This window comes from Syzygium oleosum, unplaced genomic scaffold (assembly GCF_021117445.2).
Source record: "Syzygium oleosum isolate NSW1041296 unplaced genomic scaffold, Sole_v2.1 Sole_v2.64, whole genome shotgun sequence".
NCBI classification, from domain to species: Eukaryota; Viridiplantae; Streptophyta; class Magnoliopsida; order Myrtales; family Myrtaceae; genus Syzygium; species Syzygium oleosum.
Genome location: NW_026607548.1, coordinates 581,439 through 595,288, shown reverse-complemented (window position 1 = coordinate 595,288; position 13,850 = coordinate 581,439). Strand labels below are relative to the sequence as shown.

Genomic DNA, 13,850 nt, shown 5'->3' with positions numbered 1-13,850 from the left:
ATAAAGGCCATGCTCGAGTCCGCGGCGCTCGGGCTCAAGTCCCTGGTGCTCGAGCCAAGGTCTATCAAGGTCGAGGCCCGGGACCCCGATGCTCGTGCCTCGGTCCATGAGGCTAGGCTCGGGACTTCGGCGCCTCGATCCCCGGCGCTCGGGTAAAGGTCCATCGTGACCGGACCCGGGAATTTGGTGTTCGTACCTTGTTCTTTGGTTGTTGATGCGCAAATTTTAGTGCCCAAATAGTGTATGCCTATTTAGAAATATCAAATAAAAATTTTCATATTATACGGAAAATATTTTTGAGTTCATTTTCATGTTTTAGCCAAACACAAAAAAATATTGTCATTTTCCTGAAAAGTGACTACCTAGAAAATATTTTCTAAAAACGTTACATTTTTCGTAAAACAAATAAAGCCTAAAAGTGAATTACTATTCCAACTTGACTCAAACTTTCGGGAGACTCAATACTTAAATCAAACTTGTAATTACATTTTCAAGCACAAATTAAAGTCGATGACACGTCTTATAGAATCAAGCTCGAATAGATGTTTGAATATTAAATAATATTATGACTGAAAAATGATATTATACATGTTTTCCGTGGACGAAGAAAGTAATACCCGAAATGTCAAAGTTTGACTACCATCAGGAGCCACCAAAGTCACGTTATGTTTTACTTTGAAGTCGACTCCATTCAGCACACCAAGCTATCGAAAAACGAAAGAGCATCGAAAAGGGTTTCTCACTCTTAACCCAAGAATTACTTCCATGCGTCTATTTTCGCAAAAACTATTAACGTACCTCTAAACAGAACTCCCCGTTGAAGAGATCAAATCGTCCCTCCTTATAAACTCATCTCAACATCTTACTTAAGGTTTGGGTAGTTTGCTTTTAAGTTAAATTAAGTGTTTTTGGGTGGGTGCGAGAATGTAGAATGTTGGGATGGGCACTTTTGGAGAGATTTTCATAAATACGGGATACAATGATAATAGATGTGAATGTGCAAAGTGGCCTGAAAAGGCCGAACTCATTCTTGTATCCGTTATCTTCAGTAGTATAGGTATGTAAGTGATTACTGGGTGAAAGTCGAGGGATTGTTCATGACATTTTCTCCAAAGAAATGTAGTTGAGTTCGAATAGCAATCTACAGCAAGAGAATTTGTAAATGTAATGCGTCGATATGAGTTTGAGCGGATAACGGTCCCCACGGGTAAATGCAGGTCAAACTCGCTCTCCCGAAGTTGGATCCGACCCTTACTCCACTTCTTACTTTATGACGAAGCTACCATTACGTCATGAGCAAGCCAGCAAAGAATTGGATTAGATCTTGCCAATTTGCCTCCGAGCCACCACATTATAAGAAAAATCATACCACTATTGACCAACAACAACGTTATATCCACTATAGACCATCTTTAAAGCATGTAACGAAGGCAGAATCGTGAAATGTCAGTACAGGTCATCTTCCACGACACGACGGAATGAATTGTATTCGGTGGACATTATGCATTTGAATAGAAAATAATGAACGGCGCTTTTCATTTACGTAATTAGGCGAAGGAATGTAGAATTTGGCAAAGAGGGTAGGATTTGATGTCGACCAGGAAAACGCAGAACAAGGCATATCGTTCACAGCTTCGGCGCAAACCGCGTGGACCGACCCACACGGTGGTCTGACTTCTTACTGCAATCTTTTCCTCTATCGTCTCGGACACCCAAATTACGATTCTTCTTCTTCTTAAAGTCTTTTCTTTGTTGGAATTTTCTTATAATTTCTGGCACTTGCTTGCGTTCTTCCTTGGCGAGACCAAAAGGCCATTGACTCCTGTTTCTGAACCGTGCGTCTAGTATACACTAAAAAAGACTAAATTTGCTTGAGTTGATCGAATCGAATGACACCCTTCTCTTGGATTCTAGAAGTGCCCATGACGATGGACGGTCTTTTCTGTATATCTTATTTGAACGTATTTGTTTAGTGGCGGTAATGGAAATACTGCGAAAAAGCAAGGTGGGTTAGTTACGTGGGCTTGTTATAAAACGGCCAACATCATTCTCAGGCACGGGGGCCACCTTTGCGTTTCTCGCCTTTGGTTCTCTCGAATCTGTTGGTGTCGTGCTGCGGAACTTCGAAGCAAAGCAGGTGGTTCGGATTGGATTTCAATGTTACAGAAAAGATTTGGCTCTCCATCAAAATGATGTCTTTACCTTAATTTCGTTTCGTGTCATCTTCACCTGAGCTGCTATACCGTTCTGCAGTTGCCTGTGCTTCGCTAGTTCACTGTAAGTTTCTGACCTTTCTTTTCGTTTTTCTCATTTTGGTGGAGCGCGTTAGATGGGTGGTCTTAGTTCATTTCTCTCTTTTAGCTCATTATGATCTTTTGCTTCTTCAGCTTTGGCCTAAATTGGTTTATTTTTAGTGTGATGTGAATGTTCTTGGGCGTTCTTTGGATGTCGTCTGCTTTCAGAACTGGCGCTCTCTCTCTCTCTCTCTCTCTCTCTCTCTCTCTCTCTCTCTCACACACACACACACACACACACACAGTTGTTCAGATGTTGTTGCTTCAGGAAAGTTTAGGTTAGCTTGATATTTATTTCAGCAGTAGATAGTTGGCAAAAGCTTATAGTATCTGCTCTGAAGGAAAAGTTGTTCTCTCGGCGGTGTCTTTGACATCGATATGCCTCTCTTACTTTTAATCACTTTTGGCGTTTTAAGTATTTCAACTTTGCAGGGAAAAAACATAAGTTCTTGATCTTATACCCTGATTAGTCATTTGGTGCTTGCTTGATAGATTGCAAATTCATATGACTGAACAAATGAAGAATTGTGAATCTGATCCAATTGTACTTCTTGTCTGGCCGAGGTTACCATGCAAATAGTTAATTTTGAGAATGACACCATGCGCCAAAGCTATCTCATTTTTCTACTAGCATACTCTGATTTCTGTTGGCAAATATATTTTATTTAGCCATATTTATTTGTTGCATGACAACTCTGCCTCGCTCGCTGGTCATTTTGTACGTTTTGCCTCGAGTCAGCCAACTTTTAGTCGAATGAGCTAGTTCATACATGGTCTGTATTAGCTTATGGGAATTTGTCCATAAGAGATCCCCTTTGGTTTGCCATTAATGCTGAAACAGTCCCTTATCTGATGTTCCATGAGAGCCAGTGAAGCTACATATGCTGTTCCAATCGAGGTCTTTTCCATGTGTAGAGTGAAGCTACCCGTTAAGCTTGATACCATTGGTGCCTCGAAGATCATCCGGTTGCTTGAATCCTCAACTTTGTCCTTGAGCACTTGGCGAACTGGTAATTAATGCAAGCTTCAGAGAAGCCAAGATTATGGGATGCTTCAGACAGGTTCTACAACCTGCCCGCGAAAGAGCTTGAGTCTTCTCATTGGTCTTCGATCACAAACTTAGACCATCTCTCATGCTCCGATGAGAGCAGCCAAGGGAATTGTACGCTCGAATCATCCTCAGGAAGTGCACCTTATCACATAAATGATTCCCCATCAACCAAGAGGTTTTCTCCTGATGGAAGTCCCACATCGAAACGAGCATCCGTTCCTGATTCTTGCGCACAAGACCATCTGAATGAACTCGAACTAAAAGTGCGAGAACTGGAAACCGTCATGCTAGGACCCAGCTCAGACATGCCCCACACGGGTGATATCAACTTCTTGGTTGGATCTGGCCAGATTTCTCAAGAGACTGAGACATGTAATGAGTTGATGGAGATTGTCTCCAGGAGGGACCTAAAGGAGATACTCATTGCTTGTGCTAAAGCAGTCGAAGACAACGACACCTTAAGATTTGAGTGGTTGGTGTCAGAGTTACGCCCAATGGTGTCAGTTTCTGGCGACCCGATCCAACGATTATCAGCGTACATGCTGGAAGGGCTCATAGCAAGATTGGCGTGTTCGGGAAGCTCTATTTACAAAGCTTTAAAGTGCAAAGAGCCTGCTGGTGCCGAGCTCCTATCGTACATGCACATTCTCTATGAAATATGCCCTTACTTCAAGTTTGGGTACATGTCTGCGAACGGTGCAATCGCAGAAGCCATGAAGGACGAAAACATTATCCATATAATCGATTTTCAGATTGCTCAGGGAAGCCAGTGGATCACCCTGATTCAAGCTCTTGCAGCACGGCCTGGTGGCCCACCCTGTATCCGAATAACCGGGATTGACGATCTAGGATCTGCTTATGCCCGTGGAGGAGGCTTGGAAATCGTCGGCCAGAGGTTGTCTAGGCTTGCTGAAGCTTGCAGGGTACCGTTTCAGTTCCATGCTTGTGGGGTTCCCGCTTCGGAGGTTGAAATCGGACTCCTGCCAATTCGAGCCGGCGAGGCTGTAGCTGTAAATTTCCCCCTCATGTTGCATCACATACCGGATGAGAGCGTCTGTTCACAGAATCACCGTGATAGGCTTATAAGGATGGCTAAGAGCTTGTCCCCGAGAGTCGTGACTCTTGTCGAGCAAGAATCAAACACGAACACTGCCCCGTTCTTCTCGCGTTTTCTTGAGACGCTTAATTACTATATGGCAATATTCGAATCCATCGATATGGCTCTGCCAAGGGAGCACAAGGAGCGGGTCAATGTCGAGCAGCATTGTCTTGCTCGGGATATTGTCAACCTGATTGCATGTGAGGGGATAGAGAGAGTTGAGCGTCATGAGTTACTTGGAAAGTGGAGATTGCGGTTCATAATGGCTGGTTTTAATCCTTACCCTTTAAGCTCCTTTGTGAATGCTACAATCAAGAGTTTGCTGTCGAGTTACTGCGATAAGTATACGCTAGAGGAGAGAGACGGGGCTCTGTACCTTGGCTGGATGAACCGACCTCTTGTCGCTTCTTGTGCATGGAGGTGACAGACATTTACATGCTCAAGTTTTTCATACATCTCCAGTGTTTTTCTGTTCTGTCTGTACTTCTATAGATTAGCTATAGGTGTAATATCTTATATAAGAAATAAATCGGGCTTGTTCCCGTCCTAGTTTTTAAGCTTCGCTATGCTTCTTGCGGTTCCCTTTTTTCCTAAATGATGTTCTTGTTGAACTATAAGCTCTCCTAATGAAGTCTCCTGGACCCTCAGTTTGCGGAGAATTCTGGAACAGGAACAACTGCCTGGGTCTTTGTTAATGAAGTTTTACATTGCTCGACAAGATCTCCGAGACTATTATTAATCCAGCAATTGAAGAGATTGGTTCTTCCCTTTTTCACCCTTCTCTTTCATATCGTTGCAGTCAGAGAGTCAACTCAAGTTGCGATCGGAGTAATAAAAGTTGCAACTAATGTTGGGAGCTATTTCTCATTAGCCATAGACTATGACAAAGCATGGCGACACAGCATTAGGATTCTTCACAATGAGAAGGTCTGAACTTGAACTCTGTCTGACTCACGCAATTGCATCATTTTCTCTTTCTTTAACATCAAAATTTCTGTCTACGCTTCCAGCTATTGTACGGCAAACTATCACAGCTCTCTTTGCTTTCTTGACGCTGGAAACACTGCTCATGATCTCGGTCAATACCTGGCTGCTTCTGCTCAGCTGAATCCCGTGTTTTCTGGTGTATTCTGTGTCAAAATACGAACCTATAATCCTGCAGACTTGGCAGTTGAGCTCGTAGCAGAGCTTGTTGACCGAGTTTTGCTTTCTCTTAGTACAGGCCATAGTCGTGCCATAGAACTGCAGCAGTTCGTTGCCATCTACTAAGTTTCTCGGGTTCTTATGATGTTGCAATGAAGATACAACTTTGACCATCTCTCTGTGTTTCTCATACCTTAAGAGAATTTCTTCTCGACTCTTGACTCTGAGAATCTTCCCGATTTTTCTGTGTTTCTTTGTGGCTTTTGGTACCGCTGCTTGGACAATCTTCTGTAGTATCTTCCTTGATGGGTCTACATGCGTCAGCTCTAAAAGCTGTATCAAAAGCATCCATTCAAAGCTATACATAAACCTGAAAGTGGCTATCTTAAAGGGTATGCTGTTTTTCTAGATGTTCATTCTTACCAATTGGTAAAAAAAAAAAAAATCGTTTTTGCTGAGAATATAGAATCGGTACTTACCATGATAACTTACCCTTTTGGTGCAAAAGCTTGCCATGCGAACTGTTCCTAGTCACATAACCGAAGTCGCCATGTTCTTTTTGCTTCTCGGGTTGCCAAATTACGTCAGTCGACGTACATCCGCAGTCGACCTTCCTCTTGAGGGAAACCAACATTGCACATATCTGTCTCTCTTCGAGAAGGAAGAAAGACTCCTGTCTATAGATATGGTTCAGCCTGCAGTTACGTGCACTGTGGTACAGTAACATTATGGAATAAAGACAATCTCTGATCCTTCAGTGAACGTTAGATAACCGAACAATTGATTCTGAGAAATATGTTTGACTAATGCTCGAACTCAGAGTTCTTACAGTGCATTGGAAAACAGGACGACCTCAAACAATCTAGACGTGTAGTTCATCAATTTCTCGCTAGGCCTAATTCTTCTTTTCAATTTGGGTTATCATCGCTGTTTACTAGTCAGTTTGGAATCTCTATCTCAGTACAGGGCGAAGGGCGTTGTACCAATGCCAGTGATTGTACAGTGATAAAAGATACTAACGTAATTTTCACCAACTCCGCTTGTGTGGAAAATTCCCGACTTTACGGGGTTGCCTGACTGCAGTGGCGCAGGGAAGCCGAGACAAAAGGGAGAATTTAAGAATGCTTGGATCGGGTTCTCTGGGCATTTAAAGCTTTTGGTGATGTTATCTGACAAAAGAATTCACCAGAAAGACACGTAGTTATGTCTTCACTACAAGCCAGTAGGAGAAGGAAACAGCAGAGTAGATTTGCAGAATCCTAACAGATTTTATACTTGTTCTCGTCCTGCAATTTTGGCTGCCATTTGCTTTTCCATGCCCGTGTTCAAGAAAGGCCCCGCTGTAACGAGTGGCTTTCGGAATTACCAGGCAGATTTCAATTTTTCATCCCAACGATGGCTTTGCGATCATTGCAAAATCTACTGACATTTATTGTGCTGCTTTACCGGGTTAGTAAGACTTTGGGCATGTAAAAGTTAGGGGTTCAAAGTCCTGAATTTGAGACATTCATCCCGTCATGGATCAGCGCAAACCAGACATTAAAGATTAGATGCTTTGAATGACAAGCTCTCTGTAGTATTGTCACCATGTGTGGATTTGATGTAACAATCATTGACAAGTCGACATTGTCGGTAAATATAGATTGGTTTGGCTTCTTGGGCTGCAATACTCAATCAGAATAACACTGGTGACTCAAATATAAGCAATTCAAACAATCGAACTAGGAAATGCACCGGTTAATAAAACGAACAGCTCTTTACTTATGTGGTAATATAACAAAAGCCTCAGAATCTTATTTAGACTGGTTGTGAGGTAAACAAGTATATGGCCCAGTTAGTAATCTTCCCGCGGTCTGTGGATATGAATAAGAAAGGTTTCGAGGTGGAATACCCACACCTCGGCCTCCTCTCAAATCTTCCGTTGAACTACAGTAATTGGTGGCGTCACAATTTTCAGCATAATAATATGATGAAATTGGGGTTGCTCGTAGAACCTTTATATTAGAATTGTTCAAGTGGATTTGGTTTTGAACCAGCTGCCGATGGATAGTATGTCGTGAACCCTGCGGTTCGGGGGACCTGGCTTCAGCAGCAGAGCTAATTCCGACTCCAAGATCAAGGCTGATTGTGTCCCTTCCTTCTGGTCCAATTCTTGAAGGTCCGGCTGGAGCAGTGGGTGCTGCCATGTCATGACTGCTTGTTCTTGCGGTAGGCACATCATGGTTGTGCTTTCCTTCATAGGTTGTAATGACAGCTTTGGAATCATTGGATGCTCTCTCCACGTGTTTTCTAACAGGACACCCAGCATTGGTGCACTTATAGTAACTCCTGTAGTAGGCCAGGGGGTGATATTAGGCCAGCAAATGAACGGTATGGTCTATCTTGAGGAATAAACCACACATAATTGTACTAAAAGAACCGAATTGTCATGATTCTTTTATCAAGAAATAGTAAAGACAATAACACTAATCACCATTTCCTCATAAACTAGCAGATAAAAATAAAAACGGAAGAATTTTCTTCTTCTGTAGCTATGACTGTCAATGTTTATTGGCAGGAAGGTGAGATCCAATAGTACTAGAATGCACATCTTTGGTTTACTTTGACTGTGGAAATATATCCTCAAGCTGTTGTGAGGTCTAGCACCTGCCCAAGACTTTCGGCCAAAAAAGCACACGACCTGGATTTCAACCCAAATGCACAACATTAGACTAAAGGGATTTTGAATCTCAATCAAGGTTTGCTCCCATCATTTGGGAGCCATCAACCATGTGAGGTAGAAAAGTGACCATCAAAAGTGTACTAATCTTCCACATCCTTTTATGCTCCTCTTTCACAGTGGAACAGAGCAAATAATTAAGCAGTATATAGCAATGCTTGCGACTCAAAATTCAATGAACTGTGAACTACTTGAAAGTTATCCAGACAAGCATCGCATCCATGAGTATTTAATTTTATAGGGTTAATACTACGAAAAACCCCAAACTGGTACACTTGTGACAATTTTAGCCCGAACTAATTTTTTGACCACCAAAAACCCCAAACTGATACACCTGTGACAATTTTATCCCAAACTAATTTTTGGACCACTAAAAACTACAAACCGGTACATTTGTGACAAATTTACTCTCCGTTAGTGTCCGTTAAATTGAATTAATATCACGAAAAACCACAAATTGGTAAACTTGTGACAAACAGAAGGGGTAAAACTCCAAATTGGTATACCCATCAACTACCACGTGTCATCAAACTTAGCAATTTGACAGTAAAATTTAACGGAAACTAACGAAGGATAAATTTGTCACAGGTGTACCAGTTTAGGGTTTTTGATGGTAAAAAAATTAGTTCGGGGTAAAATTGCCACGAGTATACCGGTTTGGGGTTTTTGGTGGTCAAAAAAATAGTTCGGGGTAAAATTGTCACAGGTATATCATTTTGGGATTTTTTATGGTCAAAAAAATAGTTCGGGGTAAATTTGTCACAGGTGTAACAGTTTGAGGTTTTTCATGGTATTAACCCTTAATTTTACCATCAAACAGATGCATGCGGAGCTCCAAGTATTGTGTCCATGATGATGGGGTCATCTGGATGAGGAGATACTGACTACAAATGCATTAATCGACATCTGATAAGCAGTTCCATCACATACCGTGGATTCGGGTTGCCTCTCACCACCTTCTGACCATATTTGCGCCATCGATATCCATCATCCAGTATATCCACCTCACTAAGAGTTTGGACAACAACACGTGCTTCTCGTATAGGTTTAATCACAGGAGTGACATCTAACCCTCCAATGTCCATCCTCCTGTTGAGCAAGCTTCAGTTACATATTACTTTCCACTCAGGATAAAGAAAGGGAAGAAATAAACAAGAAAATTAATACCCCTTTGAAAAATTAATACCTTCTCTTTGAGAAAGGATCATCTTCATCAACCTCATCATGAATCCTATATGATAAGGAAGCGGCACCTTCAACACTATCCTCATTCCCAGCTGCCAGAGATAGTTGTGTAGTACTCTTTGGCTCAATGATGTTGGAAGTTTGGCAATAGACGTTTGATGAAGTCTCTGTAGGATAAGGAATAGAAGTGAGATTACTTCTGTTTCAGCTTGTTGGCCAAGAAAGCATGCAAAAGAAAAACCATACCACCAATTAAAGGTGAAACATTAGCAGATCTTTCTCCTTGGATATGCATCATAATCCCCCCAGTAACACGCCGGTTTGGTTGTGGTTTGGGATGATCATGTGTTCCTTTGTAAATAATCTCAGTTATATGCCCATCAGGGGAGCGTTCAAAAAGCTTTTTCACTTCACAGTTAGGATGTGTACATTTGTAATAACTACGTGGGAACACACTTCCTTTGACATGTTTTTGTCCATATTTCCGCCAGTTGTATCCATCATCAGACAATCTCTCAGCCATGACAGAAAGACCAATTCCTTTATGATCAGATTGTGTTGCCTGGATGCCAGTACCTAGGTGATCTTGCTGGTTTGATTCCTCTGAATCAACTTCATCAGGCAGATTAGCCCCAGAAGGAACCAATTTAGCACGTGCGGAAAGACTCAACTCACTGGATGAGACTGCCAATTCACTTCTGACAAAAGGCACCAATGCCAATGATTGAGTCTGAGAGTGGCTATGGACTTGCATGGATTCTTTGTTTTTGTGATTCACTTCTCCAGTACCCTTAAAAGTAAACAAGCTAAATCAGATGACATGAAGTGATATCTACACTCTTACATAGAATTCTTCATTAGAAAGTTCCACTAGACAGATATATGGCACGTACAGCAGCATCATAGTAAAATCGAACCCTTAACAAACTCAGTAAGACCAGTAAACAAAGCATTAGCATGTAAGAGGCTAGAAACAATGACAGTGTGGTTCTGCCTATGCTTTAAATGTGCTGTCATCCTGAAATGGAAGAGGTATTTAGGAATGACCATAGACAAAGCATCAATATGCGGAGGTGCACTGTCAATAATGACAGCGTATTTCTGCCTATCTGTTACATGAACTGTTTTTTTACAGTAGAAGAGACTGTTTCAGCGCAAAAGGAGGAGAGAAATTTTGGCTACTATTCAAGGTAATCATGCTGGCAAGAATCCATACAATATATATGGCATCACTGTCTTAAGCTTGAGAGGTAAGAGAAGACAGAACAATCACTACACGCAAAGCGCCAAAGATTCATCAGGTTCTGTGGGTACAATGCAATAATTACATCTTCACAACTTTTTAGACATAATCTCTTGATAACAAATCTTAAAGGCAGGGTGGATGTTCAATTCCAAAAACGTACAACACAGTGTCAAATCATATGGAGGAAATTCTAAATGCAAAAAATTCGCCTAATTAGAGAAAGGCTTCAAAAAAGAACTATTCAGTAGTCAGTACTCGGTACACATGTCAGAAGAATCCTATTGTTTGGCACATTACCAGATTTGGTCTTGGTGAGGGTTGGAACTCAAAGAAGCCCGATTCGTTTTTATCAAATCTATCAGGATAGGAGGGATGATTGTTTGTCAAACTGGTTGTTGAGCTGATGGAACTGTGCAGCATTCGCCTCTCTGCAAAGGAACCAGTTGTTGGCGAAGGCTCTACCTGAAAAAGCCAGAGCACATTAAACGTGTTCAGAGGCTACCCTACTAGTAACTGTAGATAGCCAGAAAGGAAAGGAACAACTGTAGTTATAGAAGATAAAAGCATCAGATAAAAAGAGAAAAAGTTTGCCCAGGAACCTCAATACTTGATAAGTTCTTACTCCTATGACGCTGCAAACTTAAAAGTATAGGTGAGTATCTAATCATAAGATAAACGAAGTGTAATCTACCATGCGTGGCAATTTGCTCATTGATTGCGAACTGATAGCTCTGTACTTCCTTACTGAGGTTCTACTCCTACTTAACAGAGGTCTTATAAGCACAATTCAGTTTAGGCCGAGTGGATCTTTGCGTCAGATAGAGGAATATGTGTTTATTCTTGCAGACAGCAGGTATTTGTCATTGAATGGACCCATCCTCCTACTGGTTGCGCGTCATTTTAGCATCTCTGACGAACTAAAAAACTCAAAACTTATTGGCACAATATTCCTTGCTCCCCACAGACAGTGGATATGTTTCTAGAAGACCAAAACCCACCGTTAAAAAAGGAGAAAAGATATGGGAGGATTCATTATGTGAAGAAACAACACTGCCATTAGGAAAGGGAAAGGTTCAAAAGCTTTACACGGAGCCATATTCCAAGATTAAATTCCAGTGGACACTCTATGAGGGCATAAAGAGCCACCACCATATGGTACAAGGGTGAGCATCAGAATCTAGTGGCTCCATCATAAGCACCTATGATATAAAATCGCTTATAGGGAGAGATTAAGCATGAGCATTAGATGTATGATCCCTCATTAAAAAGGAAACAACAAAACAAACCAGTACGGTGATGAGAATCTCGAACTTTGCTTAAAGCAAGAGCATCATATGTAGATTAAAATTAAGCAAGCAAATCGTGTCACCCGAAACGTTTAACCCGAAAGATTCTCCACCAAAGCAAGCACCAGGCAGCTATAAGTCGATAAAGAAATCTAGACCTATGTAACAGGAAGTTCATCTAGAAATATGAAAAGCTTGAACAAAATCTCACATATCAAACTCCGATGGAGCAGCCCATATTCAAATGCAACAGAACCTGGAGCATTGCCTTGACACTAGAAACATTCGAGTAAAACAAACATAGCTCGGCCTGTTCACCGTGTCCCCCCAGCCCCTCAAAATTGGGAAAGAGATCAATCCTAACCGAGCCATAAGCTGTTCGTACTCTCAATAAGCTCTCAATACCAAGCATGGACGCTTCTTCACAATTCAAATTCATCACTCAATTCTCATCCGAGCAACCAAAAGGAGCACATATTCTATGAACTGCTACCTTCCTCAGTAACTCCAGACAGTCGCATTTTCAACTCCTATCCTCACACTCCCACTATACTCCCTCGCCAAACGAAGAAGGAAAAAGAAAAAATCCCAATGCGACCAGAAGCAGAATGCGGACCTTCACATTAGAAAGGAGAACCGGAGACTCGAGAAAACACGTCGGGCTCAGCACGGGAGGAGGGACCGCAACGCGAGCCGACCTGGAGATCGGGAGCCTCGCCGGCGACATCAGCTTGTACCTGGCGCCGCGGCCGCCGGGGGCTTGGGAGCCAGAATTGGGGAAGCGACCGGCTCGGTCCCGATCGCTGGCGGCGTCGGAGCTCCGGCGAGCGGCGCCGGGGCCGGGAGAGGAGGAGGAGGAGGAGGGAGGCTCCATCTTTTCTGTCGAGAATCGGTGCCGCGAGGAGTCAAAAGAGAGCGGAGGAGCAGCAGTACTAGTAGCAGCAGCAGCAGCAGCAGCAGGGGACGTGTCGCGGAGGGGAGGAGGGGGGGGGCCCAGGGGCACTCCGGTCATTTCACGGCGGGTTCCTCTTGTGTGCGTGCGGGGCTTGTCGGGGACGACGACGCGCACGGGGAGGAGGGAGAGGGAGAGAGGGTGACGTGGTTGACCTGTTACAATGGATCTGGAAGGTGATTGGGCTGTCGTTTTACGGAAAGGTACGGTTACTTTTTTTGGTTGGCGTCCGGTGGCGATGAAACTGAATTCATCTCTCCACTTTTTTTGGCTCTTTTTTAACCTTTCGCTTGTCCGGTTATCTCTTTTCGGTTTCGTGACAAAGTTGTTCCTTTGTTTAGATAAGATCCCTTCTTGTTTCCTCGTCAAACATTTCTACGGTATGCCTACGTTGCTGTCAATTGACACCCCTAACCAAATCAACATGCCATGGACGCACATGAATTTAACTCGGTCGATATCAATTTAAGATCTTCGAGAGGACGTTTGTTTGGAAAGGATCTTGTTAACTTGCGTCGAGGACACTGATCAGGCAACTAATCGAGGAAACTTTAGAATCCCATGCAATGGAGGATTGTTCAATTTCCTTTTTAGGAGGTTTAGCGGTCATGTGATGTTCGGATCGGCTTTCACATAACCCGACCGTTACACCTCCTTGAACAGTCATAAGGGCACAATCCCTCGTATCGGTTCAGTGCATTCAAGATTTTACTTTTGAGAGTGCCCTCAATAAGATTTGAACTCGAGATCGCAATCAAATGGGCACAATCCCTTGCAATCTAAGACAACATCTTATTGGTGCAATTGATTGATGTTAGAGATGTTCTTAGCTCTCTTTTTTTTTTTTTTCTGTAACTCGTTGATTCTATGAGTAA

The 13,850-nt window shown here is 42.5% G+C and overlaps 3 protein-coding genes across 6 annotated transcripts; 1 reads left to right on the top strand and 2 right to left on the bottom strand.

Moving 5' to 3' along the window:
* Window positions 1-1,755: 1,755 nt before the first annotated feature.
* LOC115667218 (scarecrow-like protein 21) lies at window positions 1,756-5,162 on the top strand. 3 transcript variants are annotated; one of them, XM_056307970.1, is made up of 2 exons: window positions 1,756-2,277; window positions 3,165-5,162. In XM_056307970.1, exon 2 carries the CDS (start codon window positions 3,312-3,314, stop codon window positions 4,866-4,868), a length of 1,557 nt encoding a protein of 518 aa, XP_056163945.1. In that variant the 5' UTR covers window positions 1,756-2,277; window positions 3,165-3,311; the 3' UTR covers window positions 4,869-5,162. The 3 variants fall into 3 exon arrangements, with proteins under 3 accessions (XP_056163945.1, XP_056163944.1, XP_030444691.2); XM_056307969.1 differs by having other exon boundaries at window positions 3,136-5,162; XM_030588831.2 differs by having other exon boundaries at window positions 1,757-2,277; window positions 3,210-5,162.
* A 233-nt stretch (window positions 5,163-5,395) lies between these two features.
* Window positions 5,396-6,103, bottom strand: LOC115664214 (uncharacterized). Its single transcript, XM_030586165.2, has 2 exons — window positions 6,080-6,103; window positions 5,396-5,920 (listed from the first exon to the last, which is right to left on the bottom strand). Exons 1-2 carry the CDS (start codon window positions 6,101-6,103, stop codon window positions 5,396-5,398), a joined length of 549 nt encoding a protein of 182 aa, XP_030442025.2.
* A 1,221-nt stretch (window positions 6,104-7,324) lies between these two features.
* On the bottom strand, window positions 7,325-13,050 carry LOC115668557 (probable WRKY transcription factor 20). 2 transcript variants are annotated; one of them, XM_030590005.2, is made up of 6 exons: window positions 12,640-13,050; window positions 11,035-11,199; window positions 9,738-10,281; window positions 9,493-9,658; window positions 9,237-9,395; window positions 7,325-7,915 (listed from the first exon to the last, which is right to left on the bottom strand). In XM_030590005.2, exons 1-6 carry the CDS (start codon window positions 13,033-13,035, stop codon window positions 7,381-7,383), a joined length of 1,965 nt encoding a protein of 654 aa, XP_030445865.1. In that variant the 5' UTR covers window positions 13,036-13,050; the 3' UTR covers window positions 7,325-7,380. The 2 variants fall into 2 exon arrangements, with proteins under 2 accessions (XP_030445865.1, XP_056163943.1); XM_056307968.1 differs by lacking the exon at window positions 12,640-13,050 and adding an exon at window positions 11,429-11,464.
* Window positions 13,051-13,850: the final 800 nt, after the last annotated feature.